Source organism: Polypterus senegalus, chromosome 8, assembly GCF_016835505.1.
Source record: "Polypterus senegalus isolate Bchr_013 chromosome 8, ASM1683550v1, whole genome shotgun sequence".
NCBI lineage: Eukaryota > Metazoa > Chordata > Cladistia > Polypteriformes > Polypteridae > Polypterus > Polypterus senegalus.
The window spans coordinates 59861795-59885725 of NC_053161.1; the positions used below are offsets into that span (position 1 = coordinate 59861795).

General features: G+C 36.9%; 1 protein-coding gene across 13 annotated transcripts in view; it reads right to left on the minus strand.

Moving 5' to 3' along the window:
• The window catches only part of cadps2 (Ca++-dependent secretion activator 2), a 795011-nt gene that overhangs the window by 437190 nt on the left and 333890 nt on the right, over positions 1-23931 (minus strand). For all 13 annotated transcript variants that reach the window (XM_039761141.1, XM_039761136.1, XM_039761130.1 and 10 more), the window contains exons 4-5: positions 20039-20119; positions 387-623 (exon numbers count right to left, since the gene is read on the minus strand). In XM_039761141.1, coding sequence (XP_039617075.1) covers positions 387-623; positions 20039-20119 — 318 coding nt within the window. The remainder of the gene's footprint in view (positions 1-386; positions 624-20038; positions 20120-23931) is intronic.

Sequence of the window (23931 nt, forward strand, 5' to 3'; positions counted from 1 at the left end):
AGAGATCATATCGTAACATTAAAAACACACCACAAAGAACACAGCCAACAAGCATAAACTTAGTACAAATAAATGTATCAGTAAATATGAACCATATCAAACATATTGCACATAAAAATGTAAAAAAATGTAATTAAATAGTTAGACTAGAATGATGAATGATAAAGTAAGGTAACTATTCATCCTATGATTTAAGCCTGTGGATATTTATTAAAACTGAATTTATTTTAAAAATTAATGCCAGCTGGAATTAAAGACTATTTGAACTGGTTGCTTTTTATCCTTAGGTAAAATACATCTAAGAAATCCACAGATACATTTTAAGGAAAAGCCTAGTAGAATGTATATGATGTTTGACAACAAAAGAAGGACTCAGCTATTCTTACCTCCAATGTGAAAGATAGCACAACTTCAGACTTAGACAGCTGGATGTCATTTTCATCTCCAATGTCCAGAAAAGTTGAATTCTGGGACCGTTTGAGCTTTTGAAGTTTGAATTCAGCTCCACCTTTTGTAACTGGTAGGCTTTCTAAATTTGCCATCAGCAAATTCACAGAAGACTTTAGTTCTTCAATATACATGCTTTCCATTTCTTTTGCAATAAACTTTGGATATTTTCGTTCCTTAAATACAAAAACATAAATAAACAGGCAAATAAACAACTAAGTATAGCATAAATAAATCACTACATACAGTGAAATTCAATTGATATTCAATAAGTCCCTGTGGTCTGTGTATTTAACATGCTTTGAATTCATGTACAGTATATAGCCTACATATGAAATATTAGCTGTCATAATTTATATTTTATCATCTGCTTATTATTAATATTATTATCATCACTACTGTTGTTTTGTTACATTGCCTGCTTTTCATTATATTTACACATTACATGCCTTTTGTTTTCATTACTGCACTGTATTAGTCTGTGAGAAAATGTTTCTTGGGCACTGCCTAAAGAAACACAGAGAAAGTTCTTTATTTCCAGATAATTCTTAAAGTACTGCTCTCTGGCATTTAGAAACCTCACAACCACTGAACCACAGTAATAATGGAACAAAAGAGCAGTGTATCTGTTCCAGTGATACCTTTGAAATGCAACCCCTTGTAAACTTGTCCAGCAGAACCTGGAGAAGAGAAGATAACAACCAGAGCACGGACAGACTCTTAGCTGAGAGGAGTGCAAACATCCTGATCACTGCAGCTGCCGTCAACTTGTTGATTTCCAAATTATATTTTTTATAGTCTAACATTACTTATATGCTGAATGAGTACTAAGCAAGAAATTATGTGTTAATTTGCTACCATTGTGGTTTTCAACAGTGCATTTCCCAAAATGGAACCACCTCAACTCATAGAACTAATCATTCCTTGCTAGACACACCAAGCAAGCAGAAAGATCATCAGGATTTTCTTATATATGTTCTCTTTCTACGTTTGTGTACAAATGTCCCAAATCATGTTTTATCAAATACAGTACTAGCAAAATACCCGCGCTTTGCAGTGGAGAAGTAGTGTGTTAAAGAAGTAATGAAAAAGAAAAGGAAACATTTTGAAAATAACGTAACATGATTGTCAATGTAATTGTTTTGTCACTGTTGTGAGTGATGAGTGTTGCTGTCATATATATATACTCATATACTCAGCAAAAAAAGAAACGTCCTCTGACTTTCAAATGTTTTTACTTTCAGTAAACTTAATGTGTAAATATTTGTATGAACAGTAAAAGAGTCAACACCATAAGACATAAACTAAAAATGTTTCACAATGTGTCCCTGAATGAAGGGAGGCTCAAAATCAAAAGTACCAGTCAGTATCTGGTGTGGCCACCAGCTGCTTGAAGTACTGCAGTGCATCTCCTCCTCATGGACTGGACCAGATTTGTCAGTTCTTGCTGTGAGATGTTACCCCACTCTTCCACCAAGGCACCTGCAAGTTCCTGGACATTTCTGGGGGGAATGGCCCTAGCCCTCACCCTGCGATCCAACAGGTCTCAGACGTGCTCAATGGGATTGAGATCCGGGCTCTTCCACTGCGAGGATGATCAGATGTCCTTCCTGTCTAACTGTAGCGCTGTCTTAGGTGTCTCACAGTGCGGACATGGCAATTTATTCCCCTAGCCACATCAGCAGTCCTCATGCCTCCCTGCAGCATGCCTAATGCACGTTCACGCAGATGAGCAGGGACCCTGGGCATCTTTCTTTGGGTGTTTTTTACAGTCGGTAGACAAGTCTCTTTAGTGTCCTGCGTTTTTAGAACTGTGATCTTAAATGCCTACTTTCTGTAAGCTGTTAAGGTCTTAATAGCCATTCCACAGGTGCATGTTAATTAATTGATTATGGTTAACTGAACATGCATGGAAAACATTGTTTAAACCTTTTACAATGAAGATCTGTAAAGTTATTTGGATTTTTAAAACATTATTGTTGAAATACACAGTCCTGGAAAAAGGAACGTTTCTTTTTTTGCTGAGTGTATATATATATATATATATATATTTTTGTGGAGGATGGCCGGCTGTTTATCCCGGTCAATACCCCCAAGCCGCCAGGTGGAGCCCTCCTTGCAGAATGGAGGTCCCCAGAAGACCAGCAGGGCATCATGGACAATGGAGTTTTTATGCACCGCCCTGCTGGATGCCATGGGGGCCATGAGAGGGAGCTGCAGGGAGGACCGAAGAGTTCTTCGTGCCCTATGACCCGGAAGTTCGTCATAAGAAGAGCGACAGACGGGCTTCTGGGGTGAGAAAAAGCATTGTTTACCCTGACCCGGAATGGAATAAAGACTTATGGACTGTTGGATTGGGAACACTTCCGGGTCGGGGGATATAAAAGGACTGTGGGAGCTCCCAGACGGCGAGCTGAGTTGGGAGGCAGGGTGGCTAAGCGTCTGGGAGATTGGAGGATTTGGTTATTTGAGTATTGTTTGTTTATTGGGAATTGTGGAGAACAGCGTGCTTTGTACACATTATTATAATAATAAATAATAATTGGACTTTTATATGGTGTCTGACGTGGTGTCTGAGGGTACAAGGGTGCGAGCAATAACCCTAATCTGTCACAATATACATATCCATACATATATACACACATATACACATACAAATATATATATATACATATCTACATATACACACATATACATATATATATACAGTACATACACACATATATAAACATATACATACATATACATACATACACACACACACACACACACACATACATACATACATACATACATATATATATATATATATATATATATATATATATATATATATATATATATATATACACAGTCTTTGGGGTGCGAGCAACTGTTGCTGGGGGTGCCAGAATCCATCAAGGAAGAAAAATGAAAAACATTATTTGTACAAAATCTTAATTTATTTATCCATTCCTAAATAATTAAATGGGCAGGCTGTTTCGTATCAGTGCAATACGCTGCTTGTTAAAACGGATGACTCCCGCTCTTACGTGCAAGTCTGCTGTTCAAGTTCTTTGGTAGGAATGTAAGTTAAAGCTAGGCATCATTGCATTAATTTTTGTTGACCATAGAAATGTAAAGAGTAAATTCGCCTTACATTCCAACCAAAGATATTTGTGTCGACTAAATAGAACTTGAAAAGATAAATTTTTTCGAATGTGATCGCGCAATTCAGATCTAGTTGACCCGCACCGACGCATTGAGCCCGCGTGCTATTGTGGTATCGCCTGCGTGCCTCACTAAGTCACCCTCCCCTCGCTCTTACTTTTTGGTATGGCTTTACCAAAACAATCATTGATGGCGAATAAAGTATCCATTATTCATAAAGCTTCAATTGGTGATCTGTCTTTCTGCGTTAACCACATATTTTTTCATATGTCTCAAACCAAGGGGATGCAAGGGTAAAATGAATCGGGAAGCGCTGATACATATGTATGTGTGTGTATATATATATGTATGTATGTGTATATATATATATATATATATATATAGAAATAGTTTTACTGTGAAATAATGTAAAGAGTACTGCGACACGTGTTTCGCCCTATTATACATATATATATATATATATATATATATATATATATATATATATATATATATATACACACACACACACACATATATATATTTTGTGACAGATAGGGTGCGCTATCACTCCCTTGAACCCTCAGACTTAACTCCAGATATCAGGTAAAAGTCCAAATAATGACTTTATTAATTAACAACAGTGCACAAAGCACCCTCCTCTCCACAATACTCATTAAATACACTACAATAATCACAATAAACCAATCCTCCACTCCCAGACGTGTTGCAACCCTCCCACCCAGCTCAACTTGTCTGGGATTTCCCATCGTCCTTTTATAGTCCCTGACCCGGATGTGTTTCCAATCCCCAGTCCATGTGATCTCTTATCACTTCCGAGTCAGATAAAAAAGTCCTCTTCTTCACCCCGGAAGTACGTCATCTCTCCTGTCGCTGTGACTAAGACACACTTCCGGGTTATAGGGCACAAACGACTCTCTGGGCTTCCCTGCAGCGTACTCTGTTGGCTCCTCTGGCATCCAGCAGGGCTGTAGAGTAAAACACCATTGTCCATGATTCCCTGCTGGTATCCGGGGCACCTCCATGCTGCAGGGAGAGGTCCATCTGGCAGCCTGGGGATATTGGCCGGGATGTAAAGCTGGTCATAAACCGATTTGGTCGTGAACCAAAGCAAATTTCCCCCATAGTCTGTTCCAGACCGTACGAAATGTATGTAAGTATATTCTTTTTAAACATTTTTAAGCACAAATATAGTTAATTACACCATAGAATGCACATCGTAATAGTAAACTAAATGTAAAAACATTGAATAACTTTGAACAACAGAGAAAACTAACATTGCAAGAGTTTGCGCTATAGCCTTACGACCTGATCGCTGTAAACACTTTTTTTTTAAAATGAGTTTTAAGCACAGGGAAAAAAAATGAACATTTGAAAAATATGTAACTTAATAAACAACCAACAAAAGTAACATTGCAACAATTGATGCTACTAGCCGAAAAATGAACATTTGAAAAATCCGTAATACAAAAACTAATCATAAACCACCAAGAAAACTAACCTTGCATGAGTCGAGTTCTGGCATGAAGTGAGGATGAACTGGGTGGAGAGGAGGTTACAGTGCTTAGAAGCCATGGTTAACAGCAAAAGCACACGAAATACTGTAGAGCACAAAGAGTTCACAGGTAAAGCACGCACGTCTGACAGAGAACAATGAACAGGGTGAGGCTGAACACATGCTTAAATACAGTAATCGGCGCGTACAAACTGGAAGGGAAATGAAATAGAGCACAAAGAGTTCACAGAGAAAGCACGCACGCACGTCTGACGGAGAACAATGCAACACGTGCGGAAATCATCGGCGCACACAAATCAAAAGGGAAACTATCTTGTTAGTATACCGAGTGTGTGGTCATGAACCGAGGCAAAAGTTTGGCGAAATTTTTGTTCGTAAACCGAGCTGTACATGTACCGAGATGTTCATGAACTGAGGTTCCACTGCATATATATATATATAACACATATATATACATATATATATATACATATATATATATACACACAGATATAGATATATATATATATATATATATATATATATATATATATATATATATATATATATGTAGTGTGTTAAAGAAGTAATGAAAAGCAAAGGAAACATTTTAATAATAACGTAACATGATTGACAATGTAATAGTTTTGCCATTGTCATGAGTGTTGCTGGCATATATATATATATATATATACATATATATACATATATACATATATACATACTAGAAGAATACCCGCGCTTCGCAGCGGAGAAGTAGTGTGTTAAAGAAGTTATGAAAAGAAAAGCAAACATTTTAAAAATAACGTAAGATGATTGTTAATGTAATTGTTTTGTCATTGATATGGGTGTTGTTGTCATATCTATCCATTTATATATATATATATATTTATATATATCTGTATATGTATATATATATATATATATATATATATATATATATATATATATAGCAAAATACCTGCATTGGCAGCAGAGAAGTAAAAAGAAAAGGAAACATTTTAATAATAACGTAACATGATTGACAATGTAATTGTTTTGTCATTGTCATGAGTGTTGCTGGCATATATATATATATATATATATATACATATATATATATATATACACACAGTTATATATATACATATATACACATACTGTATATATACACACACACATATATACATACTGTATATACACATATACATATCTACATATATACTGTATATACACATATATATATACAAATCTACATATATATATCCACATATACAGTATATATATATTAGGGGTGGGACTCTATTAAAAAAATTAATCCAATTAATTAGAGGCTGTGTAAGAATTAATCTTGATTAATCGTATGTAATCGCACACGTTAATTTGCCCCAAATCGCAAATGTTTTTTTTTTTATTTAAAAGGGTTTTAGTGGGTGACAGAATCAAATAATAGACATGGACATGAATATTGTAAACTGAGGCTGTTTTAATTTCTGAAAAAAAAGCCTTTAAACTGCATTTGAATTCAAAACAGAAACAAAAATATCATCCCTGGTTAAAATTGGGCAGACTTAAAATAAAGTGGTAGTTTAAGTACTTTAAGTACATTTTCAGAATGTTATTGTCTTTAAATAATAATAACCAAAATTTCAACATAAAGTGCAGTTTTTCTTCTTAAAAAAATAAGTCAGAAACATAAAAGGTAATTTGACCAACTTAATCTTTAAACTCTGAGTAACATTAGCCAAAATTATTTTGTACATTAGACTAAAACAGTGTGATCATTGAACATTTTATAATTAGATGTAATTAGAATTACTAATGGTCACGGAAGTCCAATGATCCCCAGTAAGAGCCACAAAGTCCGCTTTCTGTAATGCATCTAATTTTGCTTGCTTTTCAGTGTGCACAAAACCATGCTTTTATCAAAGCTTCGCTCGGGTAGTCGAAATGATCAGCCGTAGGAACGTGCTTTATTCCGACTCTAACATTTTTGTAGCTGTGATGTGTGCATCAGTGTAATGGATGTACCAGGAAATCATGCATTGACAAAAGTTCCCGTTTGCTTAGAATTGAAAGTGTGATTAAATGCGTTATTTTTTTAACGCGTTATGGAGTACATGCATGGAAGCTTCTCAGCTGTGCTTGTGCTAATAAAGGGAAACATTTTAAAAATAACGTAACATGACTGTCAATATACAGTATTTGTTTTGTGAGTGTTACTGAGTGTTGCTGTCATCAAGGATTTGATTATCATTATTTCTTTCAATCAGGTTTGTATTTGTAGGATGTGTTGTGTTCAAGTTACATTCCGTGTTTGTCAATCGTTGTAAAGATGACAGGTTTCATTCATCGATTCGTTTCTTACTGCATCAATAAACAGCTCGTCTTCTTCTTTATCTGAGACCTGACACACTGCATGCACGGGTTTTTTTTTACATTGTCTTCCTTTAGCGGGACATTGACTTTTTCCACCGTGTGCTTTGTTTCCACAGTAGCTGCATTTATGAATATGCTTATCAGACGCTTCATATTTTTTGCTGCCTTTTCAATTGTGTAATTCGGTTTTTGTTCAGCGCTCTTTGGAACTGTTGCTTTTTATCTGTGCACTGCGTCAGTTCATGTGAGCCACTCGGTGTACTTGCATCGAAGGTTCCCAGCTGTGCTGGTGCCATCTCGTGCTATGTCCATAGCTTTATTTAATGTTACCTTAGTCCTGGCACTTAAAACTTTCTCGCAGTTTCGCTGAGTTTGTGTCAAACACCACCCTGACCATCTCATCTTCCTCTCCATAAGCACAGTCCTTCACCCGTAAATATTTACCCGTGGCAGTTTGCTACTGGATTGCCGCTGACGGACGGCCTTATATGGGCAGGCACTAAATTACAAACGCCAGCGCAGCCTGTCTATGAACTTAATTTAAAGTGTAGGTTTACATCGTGCTTTGTTTCCGAAGTAGCAGAACTCATGAATATGGTTGTATATGTCACTCGCTCGCTTCTCATTGTTTCGCTGCCTTCTCAATTATATAATGCATGTTTTCTTCAGCGCTTTTTGAGGTCTTCCTGGTTTTCTATGTACTGCGTGATTACGTGGAGGCGTGATGATGTCACACGAAACTCCGCCCCACGGCGTTGAAGCTCATCTCCATTACAGTAAATGGAGAAAACTGCTTCCAGTTATGACCATTATGCATAGAATTTCGATATAAAACCTGCCCAACTTTTGTAAGGAAGCTGTAAGGAATGAACCTGCCAAATTTCAGCCTTCCACCCACACGGGAAGTTGGAGAATTAGTGATGAGTGAGTGAGTGAGTAAAGAAATTTGAATGTTTGTTCTTTTAACGTTTACTGTATTTCTAACTTGTATAATTTAGACAGGATATATTTTTATGGAGAGCAAAATATTATAAGTTGTTTAAGGTTTGAGTTGATTTATTCACGAATAATATTCCTGTGTGTTTTTACCATTCCTACCTAAGATAATTCTGTTGACTAAATAAAAATTCCTTCTATTTAAAATTTAAATAGAACTTGAACAAATACGATAGTTCATAATATCCACGCAGACTTGCACGTAAGAGCGGGAGTTATCCGTTTTAACAAGCAGCGTATTGCACTGATACGAAATAGCTATGTATGTATATATGTGTGTGTGTGTGTATATATATATATGTGTATATGTATAGATATGTATATATATATGTTTGTGTGTGTGTGTAAATATATATGACAGCAATACTCATCACTCACAACAGTGACAAAACAATGACATTGACAATCATGTTACGTTATTTTCAAAATGTTTCCTTTTCTTTTTCATTGCTTCTTTAACACACTACTTCTCCGCTGCAAAGCGTGGGTATTTTGCTAGTATATATATACATTGCTCAGCATAAATGACTACACCCCACTACATTTGTCAGAAAACCTTTAGTTTCCTTTCAGTATCAACATTTTCAGTGAGATACTGTACTACAAAATACTCCCACAAATGTGGGCCATTGATTGCAAACAAGGTTGCTTGTTTAAACGGATGACTCCTGCTCTTACGTGCACTTAGTGCTGCGTGGGTATTATGAACTATCGTATCTGTTCGATTTCTATTTAAATTTTAAATATAAGTAATTTTTATTTAGTCGAAAGAAATATGTTTAGTAGGAACGTAAGTTAAATTTAGTCATCATTGCATAAATTTTTCTTCACCATAGAAATTTAAAGACTAAATTCAACTTCCATTCCTACCAAAGATATTTCTGGCGACTAAATAGAACCTACTTATATCCAATTCGAGCTATTGAGCTGTCGCCTGCCTGCCTGAATAAGTCACCCTCGCTTCGGTCTTACTTTTTTACTGTTCATTTTAATTCATTTAATTCAATTGGTGATCTGTTTTTCTGCGTTAACCTCATATTTTTTCATACTTCTTCTCAAACCAAGGGGGTGCGAGGGTAAAATGAATCGGGAAGGGCTGATCAATGTAATCGGTGTACCTGGAAATTATGCATTGAGAGAAGTTCCCCTTTGCTTGGAATGCAAAGTGTGATTAAATGCGTTATTTTTTAACACGTTATGGAGCACATGCATTGAAGCTTCTCAGCTGTGCTTGTGCTAAGAAAAGGAAACAAAAAATAACGTAACATGATTGTCAATGTAACCTTTTGTGAGTAGTGCCTGGAGGATTCAGAGTGTGGAGAAACTCTAGAGACAGCGTGTGTATTAACTTGTGGATTTTTCTGTGAGTATTTGTTGGCAGCGTAACAAAGTTTCTTCCGCAAGACCGCGTTAGCTGCGGAGCTCAGCTCAAAGCGAAATGAGGTGAATGGGAGGGTAGATAATGACGTCACTCCTCCACCCGCCTCAACTGTCAATCCCCCCACAAAGACAGTCTCTCGGAATTTGCATAAGCACAGCCCTTCACCAGCAATTTTAACTTAGTTACAAAGTGATCAAAACTCTCATTTATACCCTGCGTCCTCTCATTAAACTTGTATCCTGCATTAGTCGTGGGCATGACAAATGCCAGCGGCAGCCTGTCTATGAACTTAATTTAAACTTTAGGTTTACACCGTGCTTTGTTTCCGAAGTAGCTGCAGTCATGAATATGCTTGTATTATGCGTCACTGTGCATGACAAACGGCAGTGGGAGCGTGTCTATAAACTTAATTTAAACTTACGGTTTACACCGTGCTTTGTTTCCGCAGTAGCTGCACTTATGAATATGCTTGTATGTGTCACTCGCTCGCTTCTTATTGTTTCGCTGCCTTCTCAAATGTATAATGCATGTTTTCTTCATCGCTTTTTGGAGCTCTTCCTTGTTTTCTACGTACTACGCTCACAGTCAGTTCACGTGATTACGTGGGAGGCGTGATGATGTCACATGAAACTCCGCCCCCCACGGCCATCGAGCTGAACTCCATTATAGTATATGGAGAAAAATAGGTTCCAGTTATGACCATTACGAATTTCGAAATGAAACCTGCCCAACTTTTTTAAGTAAGCTGTAAGGAATGAGCCTGCCAAATTTCAGCCTTCCACCTACATGGGAAGTTGGAGAATTAGTGATGAGTGAGTGAGTGAGAGAGTGAGGGCTTTGCCTTTTATTAGTGTATATATATATATATATATATATATATATATATATATATATATATATATATATATATATATATATATATATATATATATATATATATATATATATATATATATATATATACACACACATATATATAATCACACATAAATATAATCATGGGAAGACAATAGGTAGATTGCCCAGAGGGGACTGGGCGGTCTCGGGGTCTGGAACCCCTACAGATTTTATTTTTTCTCCAGCCTTTGGAGTTTTTTTTTTTTGTTTGTTTTTCTGTCCACCCTGGCCATCGGACCTTACTTATTCTATGTTAATTAATGTTGACTTATGTTTATTTTTTATTGTGTCTTCTATTTTTCTATTCATTTTGTAAAGCACTTTGAGCTACATTTTTTTGTATGAATCTGTGCTATATAAATAAATGTTGATTGATTGATTGATATATATACAGTGCATCCAGAAAGTATTCACAGCGCATCACTTTTTCCACATTTTGTTATATTACAGCCTTATTCCAAAATGGATTAAATTCATTTTTTACCTCAGAATTCTACACATAACACCCCATAATGACAACGTAAAAAAAGTTTACTTGAGGTTTTTGCAAATTTATTAAAAATAAAAAAACTGAGAAATCACATGTACATAAGTATTCACAGCCTTTGCTCAATACTTTGTCGATGCACCTTTGGCAGCAATTACAGCCTCAAGTCTTTTTGAATGTGATACCACAAGCTTGGCACACATATCCTTGGCCAGTTCGCCCATTCCTCTTTGCAGCACCTCTCAAGCTCCATCAGTTTGGATGGGAAGCGTCAGTGCACAGCTAATTTAAGATCTCTCCAGAGATGTTCAATCGGATTCAAGTCTGGGCTCTGGCTGGCCCACTCAAGGACATTCACAGAGTTGTCCTGAAGCCACTCCTTTGATATCTTGGTTGTGTGCTTAGGTTTTGTTGTCCTGCTGAAAGATGAACCGTTGCACCAGTCTGAGGTCAATAGCGCTCTGGAGCAGGTTTTCATCCAGGATGTCTCTGAACATTGCTGCAGTCATCTTTCCCTTTATCCTGACTAGTCTCCCAGTTCCTACCGCTGAAAAACATCCCAAAAGTATCAAGCTGCCACCACCATGCTTCACTGTAGGGATGGTATTGGCCTGGTGATTAGCGGTGCTTGGTTTCCTAGAAACGTGATGCCTGGCATTCACACCAAAGAGTTCAATCTTTTGTTTCTCATGGTCTGAGAGTCCTTCAGGTGCCTTTTGGCAAACTCCAGGTGGGCTGCCATGTACCTTTTACTAAGGAGTGGCTTCTGTCTGGCCACTCTACCATACAGGCCTGATTGGTGGATTGCTGCAGAGAAGGTTGTCCTTCTGGAAGGTTCTCCTCTCTCCATAGAGGACCTCTGGAGCTCTGACAGAGTGACCATTGGGTTCTTGGTCACCTCCCTGACTAAGGCCCTTCTCCCCCGATCACTCAGTTTAGATGGCCGGCCAGCTCTAGGATGAGTCCTGGTGGTTTTGAACTTCTTCCACTTATGGATGATGGAGGCCACTGTGCTCATTGGGACCTTCAAAGCCACAGAAATTTTTCTGTAACCTTTCCCAGATTTGTGCCTCGAGACAATCCTGTCTCGGAGGTCTACAGACAATTCCTTTGACTTCATGCTTAGTTTGTGCTCTGACATGAACGGTCAACTGTGGGAACTTATATAGACAGGTGTGTGCCTTTCCAAATCATGTCCAATCAACTGAATTTACCACACGTGGACTCCAATTAAGCTGCAGAAACATCTTAAGGATGATCAGGGAAAACAGGATGTACCTGAGCTCAATTTTGAGCTTCATGGCAAAGGCTGTGAATACCTATGTACATGTGCTTTCTCAATTTTCAAGTTTCAAGTAAACTTTTTTATGTTGTCATTATGGGTGTTGTGTGTAGAATTCTGAGGAAAAAAATTAATTTAATCCATTTTGGAATAAGGCTGTAACATAACAAAATGTGGAAAAAGTGATGCGCTGTGAATACTTTCCAGATGCACTGTACATACACATTTCATCATACTTGTCTTTTCATCATACTTGTGCTTTGAATATTAGTATAAGTATTATTTTATTTATTAATGAAAGTACTTTGGAACATTTTAGAATGGTAGGATCAAATTTGTGTGGCCAATTAAAGTAATCTGCAAGTCTGTGTTGGAGAAAAACCAGAATGCCTAACCACATAAAGAATATGCATACTCTGAACAGAGTTGCTGGGACCCAAATTTAAAATGCATGACATTTCCAACACACATTCTGACTTTGCACAATGTATTAGTACCAAAAAGATACTGAAGCCAAAAATGGATAACCTTGTATTGTTCACAAAATAAAAAGCAAAATGAATGCCTTCTCCCCATAAAAGTATTGACCAAACTGAACACTGATTGTACTGAACAGTGGTACATTTATTATTAGGTTTTTACTTTAGCCAAGTTAAAATATGGATACATGGGTTTGGGATTGAAATCACTGGTGAGTGTTAGTGAAATGAGTTATGTAGCACTGAGTATTCTTGACCAACCCACCACTATGGCCCAACATCCAACCTCTCCTTGCATTTATGGCTGAGGGATTTTTTTAAATTGCTTCCCAACCAGTCTCTAGTTTCAGTTTTACAGTCCTGAAGTATGCTTTTCCTTCCAACTCTTTCTCTCCTCTAATATTTATGTGTGCTACTCCAACACACCACACTATTCTCAATCATATTCTCACATGCTGATCCCACAAACCATGCTGTTCCACTCCTGCTGTGCCAATTTTGCAGTCTAGAAAATTTTTATTCTCTCAGTCAATAGTTTTCAGACACCTTCATGACATGCCTTCAGCCTTCATGCACCTTCTGTTCACTTCTGACCACTACAGGTCACTGTGATGCCTCATTTGTGTAAACCACCACTACTATAGAAATCACATTGCTCCACAGCTGTCCAGTCACATGGCCCTCTGCATTAGTCATTAAAACATGTTTAATATCTGAAATATTTCAACATACGAATGTTTCAAAGAAAACAGGCAAAATACAGTTAGAGATGCCATTAATTAAAACAGTGTCTACATTGCATGGTAACTATATTTAGTTTGATGTTTTCCATCACAATGAGTAGGCTTGAAATAGTTTGTGTTTGCGTCACTACATCAAATAAGTGCAAAAAGCTTTCTTTGTGAAAATTCTATAGTTGTTAACTCATGAAATAAATTAACTTTTTATATATTTACTACTAGCAAAATACCCGCGCTTCGCAGTGGAGAAGTAGTGTGTTAAAAAAGTTATGAAAAAGAAAAGGAAACATTTTAAAAGTAATGTAACATGATTGTCAAAGTAATTGTTTTGTGACTGTTATGAGTGTTGCTGTCATGAAGGATTTGATTAACATTATTTCTTTCAATCAGGATCGTATTTGGAGGATGTGTTGTGTTCAAGTTACATTCCGTGTTTGTCAACCGTTGTAAAGATAACAGGTTTTATTCATCGAAGTGTTCACTACCCAAGTCGGTACTCGTGAATCTAAGATGTTTAACAGGCATTTCCGGTATTAAGTTGTGGATTTGCCTGTGAATATTTAGTGGTAGCGTGTCTATGAACTTAATTTAAACTTAAGCTATACACCTTGCTTTCTTATTGATATGTCTACAGAGGCTTGTTCAGCTTCAGAGGGTTGTTCCTTTCTTACTGCATCAATTAACATCTCGTCTTCCTCTTTATCTAAAACATCACTCACTGCATGTACGGGTTTACCTTTCCTAGTCCCGCAAACTTTAGCGAAGTGGTTCAATTTATCACATTTTTTACAATGCCTTCCATTAGTTGGACATTGACTTTTTCCACCGTGTGCTTTGTTTCCGCAGTAGCTGCACTTATGAATATGCCTGTATGTGTCACTCGCTTCATATTCTTTTGCTGCCTTCTCAATTGTGTAATGCGTTTTTTGTTCAGTGCTATTTGGAGCTTTTGCTTGTTGTCTGCATACTACGTTCACAGTCAGTTCACGTGAGCCGCTTGAAGTACATGCATCGAAGGTTCTCAGCTGTGCTTGTGCTATCTCGTGCGATCTTGCGATGTTCACAGCTTTATTTAATGTTAGCTCAGACCCGGCACTTAAAAGTTTCTCTTGCACTTTCGCTGAGTTTGTGCCAAACACTAGTCTATCCCTGACCATCTCATCTTTGTTTGCATAAGCACAGTCCTTCACCAGCAATTTTAACTCCGTTACAAAGTGATCAAAAGTCTCATTTATACCCTGCGTCTTCTCATTAAACTTGTATCTTGCGAATATCGTATTCGTCTTAGGCATGACAAACACCTTCAAACGGTCATAATAGGTGCCTAAACTATGCCTGATAATAATACATTTCAATGACATATAAATATTACAGTGATCACCTCGATAGACATGTCACCACCCAAATTGCTACTCGTTAATCTAAGATGTTTAACAGACATTCCCGGTATTAACTTTTTGATTTGCCTGCGAATATTTAGTGACAGCGTGTCTATTGGATCGCTGCTGATGGACAGGCTTATATGGGCAGGCACTCAATTATGTTGGAGGCGTGGGTATGGGGGATGCAATATATTGTAGGCAGGCAGCCAACTACGTGGGAGGCGTGGTGATGGGGGACACAACTCCGCCTCACACGGCGACCGAGCTGCAGGCTATGGCTGTATATACAGTATGTACGCAAGTAGGATTCAGTTATGACTGTTACGCGTAGAATTTCGAAATGAAACCTGCTTAACTTTTGTAAGTAAGCTGTAAGGAATGAGCCTGCCAAATTTCAGCCTTCTACCTACACGGGAAGTTGGAGAATTAGTGATGAGTCAGTCAGTCAGTCAGTCAGTGAGGGCTTTGCCTTTTATTATTATAGATAAATACCATTTCACACCTGTCAAGTTCTGAGCCCCTGGAACACATCAGGATGGGCAAGGGATAAATGCTTGGAAAGATTCAATGAGAATAAAGAAGTATAAGAGGAGACATGATTAACGTGTTTAAAATTATGATGGGAATTAGTACAGTAGATTGAGGCTGCTATTTTAAAAAGAGTTCATTAAGAACAAGGGAACACAGTTGGAAATTTAAGGGTAAATTTTGCACAAACATTAGTAAGTTTTTTTTTATACAGAGAACCATAGACAGAATAAGCTACAAAGTAGTGTGGTAGACAGTAGGGACTTTCAAAGCTAGACTTGATGCTTTTTTTAGAAGAATGAAGTAGATAAGACTGGTGGGCTTTTTTGGGCTAAATGGCCTGGTCTCATCTAGATTGTTTTAATGCTGCCACACATTTTCTTCAGGCCTCATGCATAACGCGTGCGTAGAATTCACACTAAAACATGGCATACGGCCAAAAGTGGAAATGTGCGGATGAACAAAAAAATTCATTTGCATAAAACTTCCATGCACTTCTACATTCCTGGTCAGCATGAAAAATAACGCTCGTGCCTGCGCCTAACACCCCACCCTGACTCCTCCCAGAATTTCACATATTTTAATATGCAAATCAATATAAATAGCCCTTTCCGTTCAGTGTTCAGTTAAAAGATAATGGAAAAAGCATGTGCAAGGAAAAATGTACTATTTGTTGGCTAAAGAAATGGTATAAACAACAAAAGGAAGTTGACCGAGTGATAGAGTGTGGAAAAACTCGAAAGTTCAAATTCAGAAAGTCACCCAGTGCCCAAAATAAAAAAATGAAGTGGTTAGATATCAAAGTCGCTGTAAAAGGGAGAATTGTTGCCCACCATCCCAGTGTTATACGGAAGAATATTAGGGTACAGAGAGAAAAAAAAATAGAGACAGCGAAAAAATGGTGAACTGTCCAAATCATTCTAAAATCAATGTTTAATTTACTAGAGCTTCTCTGATCCCATCGTAACTACTGTAAAGTGGCACATTAAATGCTTCGTATTCTATGTGTTCTTCTATGTACTCTGTGAAACACTATGTGCTTCTTAAATGGGCTTTTTCTTACGCCAACAGGACACTGAATACATTAATGATATTTAAGCTCTCTGATCAATGTAAATGTTAAGATGTATACTTGATATCATTTTCAAGATGACAGGAATTAAAGCATGTATTAAACATGGGGGCATGGTAGTGCAGTGGTAGCGATGAGCTAGATGCCCGTCCAGAGATTGTTCTTGCCTCCTGCAATATGCTTGCTCGCTGCGAGCGACCCTTGATTAAATAATTTATTGTAGCAGTACTGTCTCTTTCAAATGTACTAAACCCCAATTCATGTCCTTCCTTTTCTTTCTCCAAGTAACCAATCGCCACACAATCAGTCACCAATGGTCACACCAGTCCCAGCAAGCATACAGTGCGAGGCATGGGGCGCTAGTTCACTGCTACCACTGAGCCACCGCAACCTCACATGTTTAATTATTGAAAATATACATTATTTAAATGACATTAAACATTTATCTGTATACTATAATATACAGTACATACTCTACTGCATTTCATATTAAAAATTATATCAAGAGATCTAATCTTCTAAATCTAAATCAACTTAGAAGTGATTCGTCATCATATGTAAATACACGCTTCTTCTATTGAATTTACTTTAATTCCTTTATTGTTATTGTATGGTACAATGAGATTCAATATGCAAATTCTCCATTAACGTATTTTCCTATAAAATGGTACAATAACAGTAATAATAATAATTATAACATGATAAAAATACAATTAAAAATTTACAATATGAAAGCGTGTACATATAGTGCAGATAGTGAAATGGTTCATAAAGTGGCTCAGGTTGTACAATATTACGGCAGTGCAAGTTTTCAGTGAGGTAATTGTACTTATAAGTACAAACAGTTCTACTGGGAGCACTTGATGGAATGATTGAGTGCGTTTAGAGGTCTTTGGATGAAACTGTTTCTGAACTATGAGTTCCCTAAAGGAAAGGCTCTGAAGCATTTGTCATTTGGGAGAAGTTCAAATAGATTGTGCACATGGCTGAGGCAGCGTGTGATAGATGCTGTATCTTGATAATCCTTTTTCCGATTAGCTACTGTACAGCTGTGATTCCATACTCAGATGCAGTGAGTTAAATTACTCTGAGTGGTGCAATGAGAGTAACAACGCTAAAGCAGCTATGGTATTTGGAATAGTTTGGCCATTCCGTGGACCGTTATATTGTTACAGGTTGATTACAATCAGACGCCTTAAACTAATAAACGATATGCGATTAATTTCAGTGTATTTGATAAGTCTGCATCAGGGATGTGAATCTAAAAAATAAAGGGAAAAAACACAGAAACAGTAGCTCTGCTTTGACACTGGGTGCTGCCAATTTGCAAAACCAAGCCAAAAGTGGTTTGAGTTGGCATTAGAATGTGCATGGCTTTTTGCCAAGTTAAGTTTTTACATCTTTGTATGTACACACCATTTATACATGAGGCACCTGGTCTGTGTTTCATTTTTTTTTAGTGCACATAGCCTATTTTTCAATAAAGATATCAAAAATCTATTTCAGTAACATTCTTTCAATGTTTGAATAATGCTGGTATAGTGCCATTTTAAAAATCATGAAGTTTCTTTATATCACCCCAAGGTCTGATTTTGAAGTTTCACCTCCTTTCTTTTTCCTTACAGATTGAGGCAAATTACTGTCAACTTATCTTCCTGTACATCTTCTGTAATAATTCTTTACCTTTATTTATTTAGCAGATGTTTTTTATCAAAAGTAAATTATAACATAATCAAGTAAACATCAGTCTAGGGGACTGTTTAGCAACAAGTGTTACAGGACAATGTGATGTATGGTTAATATAATGCTTAACACTAGAATTACCACAGCCTACGAAAAAACTCGTAAATCCGTCCCACCTTAAATCGCTTCTTAAAATCGTTCATAGCTCTCCACCAGAGTCTTTTGTCATCTAAATGTGCTGATAAAAATCAGGCTGCAAGCAGCCGGCTATTCCATCCCCCCCACCGACTTAGAACGTGCACAAACTTCTACCAGCTCATGCCTTGATTGATTTTCTGGGAGTGAAGTGGAGTTTTAAAGTGGAAATAATAAATTGTTATTTGGAACACACGCATTTCATGTCTGTTCCGTTTCTACAGTAATCTGTGTAAACACATTGTTAAAACAGAAACGTTTTTTATATTCTACTAGTAGATGACAAAATGTAGGCATAAACTATATAATGTATGAAGCCTGAAGTATCCAAGAAATACTTTCACAAAAGATACAAATCTAACACAACAATTGCGCTTATATTCAAAAATATAACTGCAGAAACAAAAAGCCGCCTTAACATACGACATTATGACATTATGACTGTCTCAGTGGCGCAATAGAATCAGCTGCCGACTGGGAATCATAAGGTCGCGAGTTCGATCCTGCACCACTCCGTTTTGAGAAGTAAACTGCTATTAGTCTTACTATTTTAGAATAAAAACATACTTTTGATGTCAGCCTGTAACAGCCAGTATGATTTATGATACTTGTAAAGGTTAGCTTTGTTTTTTTGTTTTTTTTTTAGTCAGTTTTATTATCTCAGCCGCGTTCACGAGCCCAAACACACCCCACCCTTGCATCTGACACTGCTGTTTTCACATAGACACACTGTAACAGAGGTAAACTCAGCTCCCTTCTACAGCGGAGCAAGAATGCACATACCATTGCTTGCATATTAAAGTGTCAGCAGGCACTTTTCATGGCATTACACACATTTTTGAGCATGCCCTCTGCACACTACTTGTGACTTTAGGCTTTAGGAAGTAAGTAAATAAATAAAGGTAAATCGTGTCATAAAATGATTTCTTCAAAACGTTGAATGTTTTTTATTTGGTATTCTACCTTTAAAATGACTATTGTCTCATCCAGAAATTCCATTTATCAGCAACAGCACTAAAGGTTTTTGCATCATTTGTATGTTACTCCCATAGAAATTATGGTACAAGCATAAGAAATGCCCCATCCGCTTTTCTACATGTCTTCTGATCTATTGCCTTAAATTACCACAGTTCAAAAATGAAAACTTGGGACTGTATCCTTGTTTTCTTAGAATATTACAAGTGGGGTTAATTATCCTCTGTTGCTCTATATTCTGCCCCTGGTCTCCTTAGGCATTTGCATTTATTTATTATCTCTCTCATTTTGTAATAATAATTTCAATACTCAGCCTTTTTGTGCATTGTGGGGTGAGTGTGCTGATGGTGGTGAATATTTTTCTGATTCATTAAATATAATTTGTTGTTAAAAGATTATGACAGTTTATTAACCTTTTGTTTTAAACAATTTGTATTCAATAAGAAAATGAATCCTAAAAAACAAAATGGGATATGCAATTGTAATCTTACCCTAGCTATATGGTCTGCAAGCTGCAGGCGGCCATCAAGCTCCCTTCGGATCTGTGCTGCTTGTTCATCTGCATTGTCTAACTGAAAAGAGAAAAAATGTATTATTAGCACAGCTAATATTTAAATATTTTTAAAAGTATACTAAATTTAGAATGCAAACAATATATATATATTTCAACATCAAATTAATTTTTAATATAATCACACGTAAAAGTGAAAGGAATTAATACAAATCTTTGAAGTATATTAAAAATTAGGCAGTAAAAGGTATTCTAGTCATATATCCATTAGCCCAGAAGAAACTTGTAGGCCAGGTTTATAATCAGGGAGAGAGATATGAGCAGATCTCATTCCAGTAACAAAACACTCAAAGACAGTGGATAAGATGCCACAACAAACATGGATACAAATGCTTGTAGTGTAATAGAGGGCCATTAAATCCCATGTTTCCCCGATAACAGGCCCAGGTCTTATATTAATTTTTGCTCCAAAAGATGCACTAGGGCTTATTTTGAGGGGATATCTTATATTTATTCATGTACAACAATGTACATTTATCCAAATACAGTCATGTCAACTTCTTCTGAAATATCGTCATAACTCTCCACATTCAAACCCTGAATTCCAGTCTGAATTTCTTGCTACTCCAGCCACTTTTAGGATCCTCCAGGATTGATGTGCGTACTTCGATGTTTGATGAATGGTATGATGTGGTGAAGCAAAATGCCGACATACAAGTTTAGTCATATTGCTTTTATATTCAAGTGTCGCATATTCCCCAACATAATGACAAGATTCATTTTAGGAGTCTCACTTACCATTTTCTGTGCCGTTTTTTTTTTTTTGCACCTTCACAATAGCAATAGAACAGAATGTATGGTGACGTATTTGAGCCATAAAAAAAAAAAATTAAGGACATAATGGAAATGTCTATTTTGTGATTGAAGTGGAAATTTTGGCTTTAAACTTGAAATGTCCACTTTAACCTTGTAGTTTACTTTATCATTAAAGTAGACCGTCATAAACATCATCTTAATCCGACCCAATTGTTAATCACTGGGGCTTCCTCCTGACCTGACAGCAGTGGAAAGCAGCAATAGATTGTAACATAGAACACATTAAATTTATAATATTCCAGCTCTCTGCACATTTTGAATTCTTAGATTTACACTTGATATCACTTTCATGATGAAATGCATTAAAATATGTGTTACATGTTACAGATAAATCATTAACATTGTTTAAATAATGAATAATGTTAATAGTTATACATGTTGGGGCAGCATGGTGGCAGAGCGGTAGTACTGCTGTCTCGCAGGGAGTCACGACCCTTGTGACCCCTGCTTGGAGTTTGCTTGTATTCCTGGTGTGTTTCCACATTGTGCTCAGTTTTCCATTCAAAGATATGAAGGTTTAGGGATTTGGTGACGCTAAAATGACGTTAGTGTATGTGTGTGTGTGTGCTTGTGTTCACCTTGCGATGAGTGATGCCCCTTCCAGGGATTTTGTTGCCGTCTTGTGCCGATGCTGCTGGAATGGGTGCATCCCCGGATTGATGGATGTAATCATTAAACATCCTTTTCAGAGATATTGTGGCAAGGTGTTTTTGGAATTTAATGGATGTTTTGGGCACACGCATTACATCATGTGAAGTATAAGCCTGGCCTTACGTGCCTTACTTTTCAGCTGACGATCTTGACTAGGGCTTATGTTTGGGGTAGTGCGTATATTACAGAGCAGCCTGAAAATCATGCTAGGGCTTACTTCCGGAGTTGGTCTTATTTTCAGGGAAACACGGTAACATGAGTTCATATGTTTTATATTATAGGAGGGACAGGAGCCCAAACACTATCCAAATGTATCTTGTCCAAAACTGACATGCGGCCAAATGTTTATTAAATATGAATTTACATAGAATTCCCACTGAAGATGAAACTAAGCAAACCTTCATGCAAACAAAACAGGCTAATGTCATAATAATATTATTATTATTATTATTAATAATAATAATAATGCAAAGAAAATAATGTGCACTGAAATTCTTTGATAATGGCTGTCACCTAATTATAACAGTTTCAGGCAACTTTAACACTAACAAAAATCAGTCCATTTTATAAGAAAATTTAATTAACACATGAGACTGATGTGGGGTAATATAATAAATGACACATTATATATTTTATTCCTAGAGTTTACATGTATACAGTTGCTTGTATTACTGAAGCCTAAGGGCTTACCTTAAGGACAGCTATGTCAGTATCACTAGAGAAGCAATACAAAGACCAAAAAGAAAAAAACAAAAAAAAAAACCTTCAAAATATTGGCAATTCATCCCCCATGGACAAAAGCTGGATTTCCATCTGATTTACACAGCCTGGCCTGTTCAATAAAATGTTGTTTATGAGTAATAAACTAACATCATTGCCCTTAAGCGACACAGGCAAAGAAACTGAGTGATGAATGCACTTGCAGCACAGGCTGATAAAGAAATTTCAGATTATCCGATCACACACCTACATGCTGTACAGTTAGAGCTATGGCTGTGCCAGCACGCATCTACCAAAGGACAAACAAATATGTGATTTTTTTTCTCCACAACTCAAGTAAAAGAAAGTCTGAAAAACTGAAGCTTTTTAGGTTGTGATCATATATCTCTCATAAAGGCTCAGTAGTCAAAATAAATGTGTGCATGGGTGTTTTTTTATATACAGTAATCCCTCCTCGATCGTGGGGGTTGCGTTCCAGACCCCCCCGCGATAGGTGAAAATCCGCTAAGTAGAAACCATATGTTTGTATGGTTATTTTTATATATTTTAAGCCCTTATAAACTCTCCCACACTGTTTATAAATATTCCCCGCAGAGTTATACAGCATAATCCCTTTGTATTCTCTTAGATATTAGGTAAGATTCATTGAAATTATGTATATAAACACACTGTTTATATACAGTAAAACCTAAATATTATTTTAAAGATATTGAGTGTCTCCGATATCACATATGTTACAGCCATTACGATAGACAGGCCACCAGCAATAAATACGTACAATGCAAGAAAAATAGTATACAGTAAATGTGTGTACTAAGTACTGTAAGTAGAAAATTAATTATGATTACTCACCAACAATGACACGATCACTTGTCCGATAACAATGAGTTTAATTTTACTGCACAACAAATGAGAACGTTACAGCTCTTCCAAATGAGCCACTTCAGGCGATTGTGTAGCACTGCCATTGTTCTTCTTCTGGCAGTCTTCAATCCAAATCCCTAAAGCAGATTCCATCCGGACTACTGCCTTATTACATGCACTTACAACTCGTTTTGCACCCTGGTTTAAAGGACACTGCGGCCGTAGATCTTATATTCCTTTCCTACTTTTTAAATAAAAAGAATCGTAGCCTTCAACTAATCCAAAATGTTTACATTCCGTTTGCGCTTGGGCACGGCCACTGAAGCAATAACAGATCGTTTTGGAGCCATAATGAAGGGCTTGACTATGCACAAAGATAAACACAAAAGAGCACAACTCTTTACACAGAGAAACACGATGATGCTGAATGAGCAAGACAAGACTTCCTGGTTAACACTACATTCAGCAGGCAGGAACTTAACTGCGTGCTCTGATTGGTTAGCTTCTCAGTCATCTGCCAATAGCGTCCCTTGTATGAAATCAACTGGGCAAACCAACTGAGGAAGCATGTACCATAAATTAAAAGACCCATTGTCTGCAGAACCCGCGAACTAGCGAAAAATCCGCGTTATATATTTAGTTATGCTTTCATATAAAATCCACGATAGAGTGAAGCCGCGAAAGTCGAAGCGCAATATAGCAAGGGATTACTGTATTGTATAGTATATATAGTAAAGAATGAAATAAGATATTATTGTAATT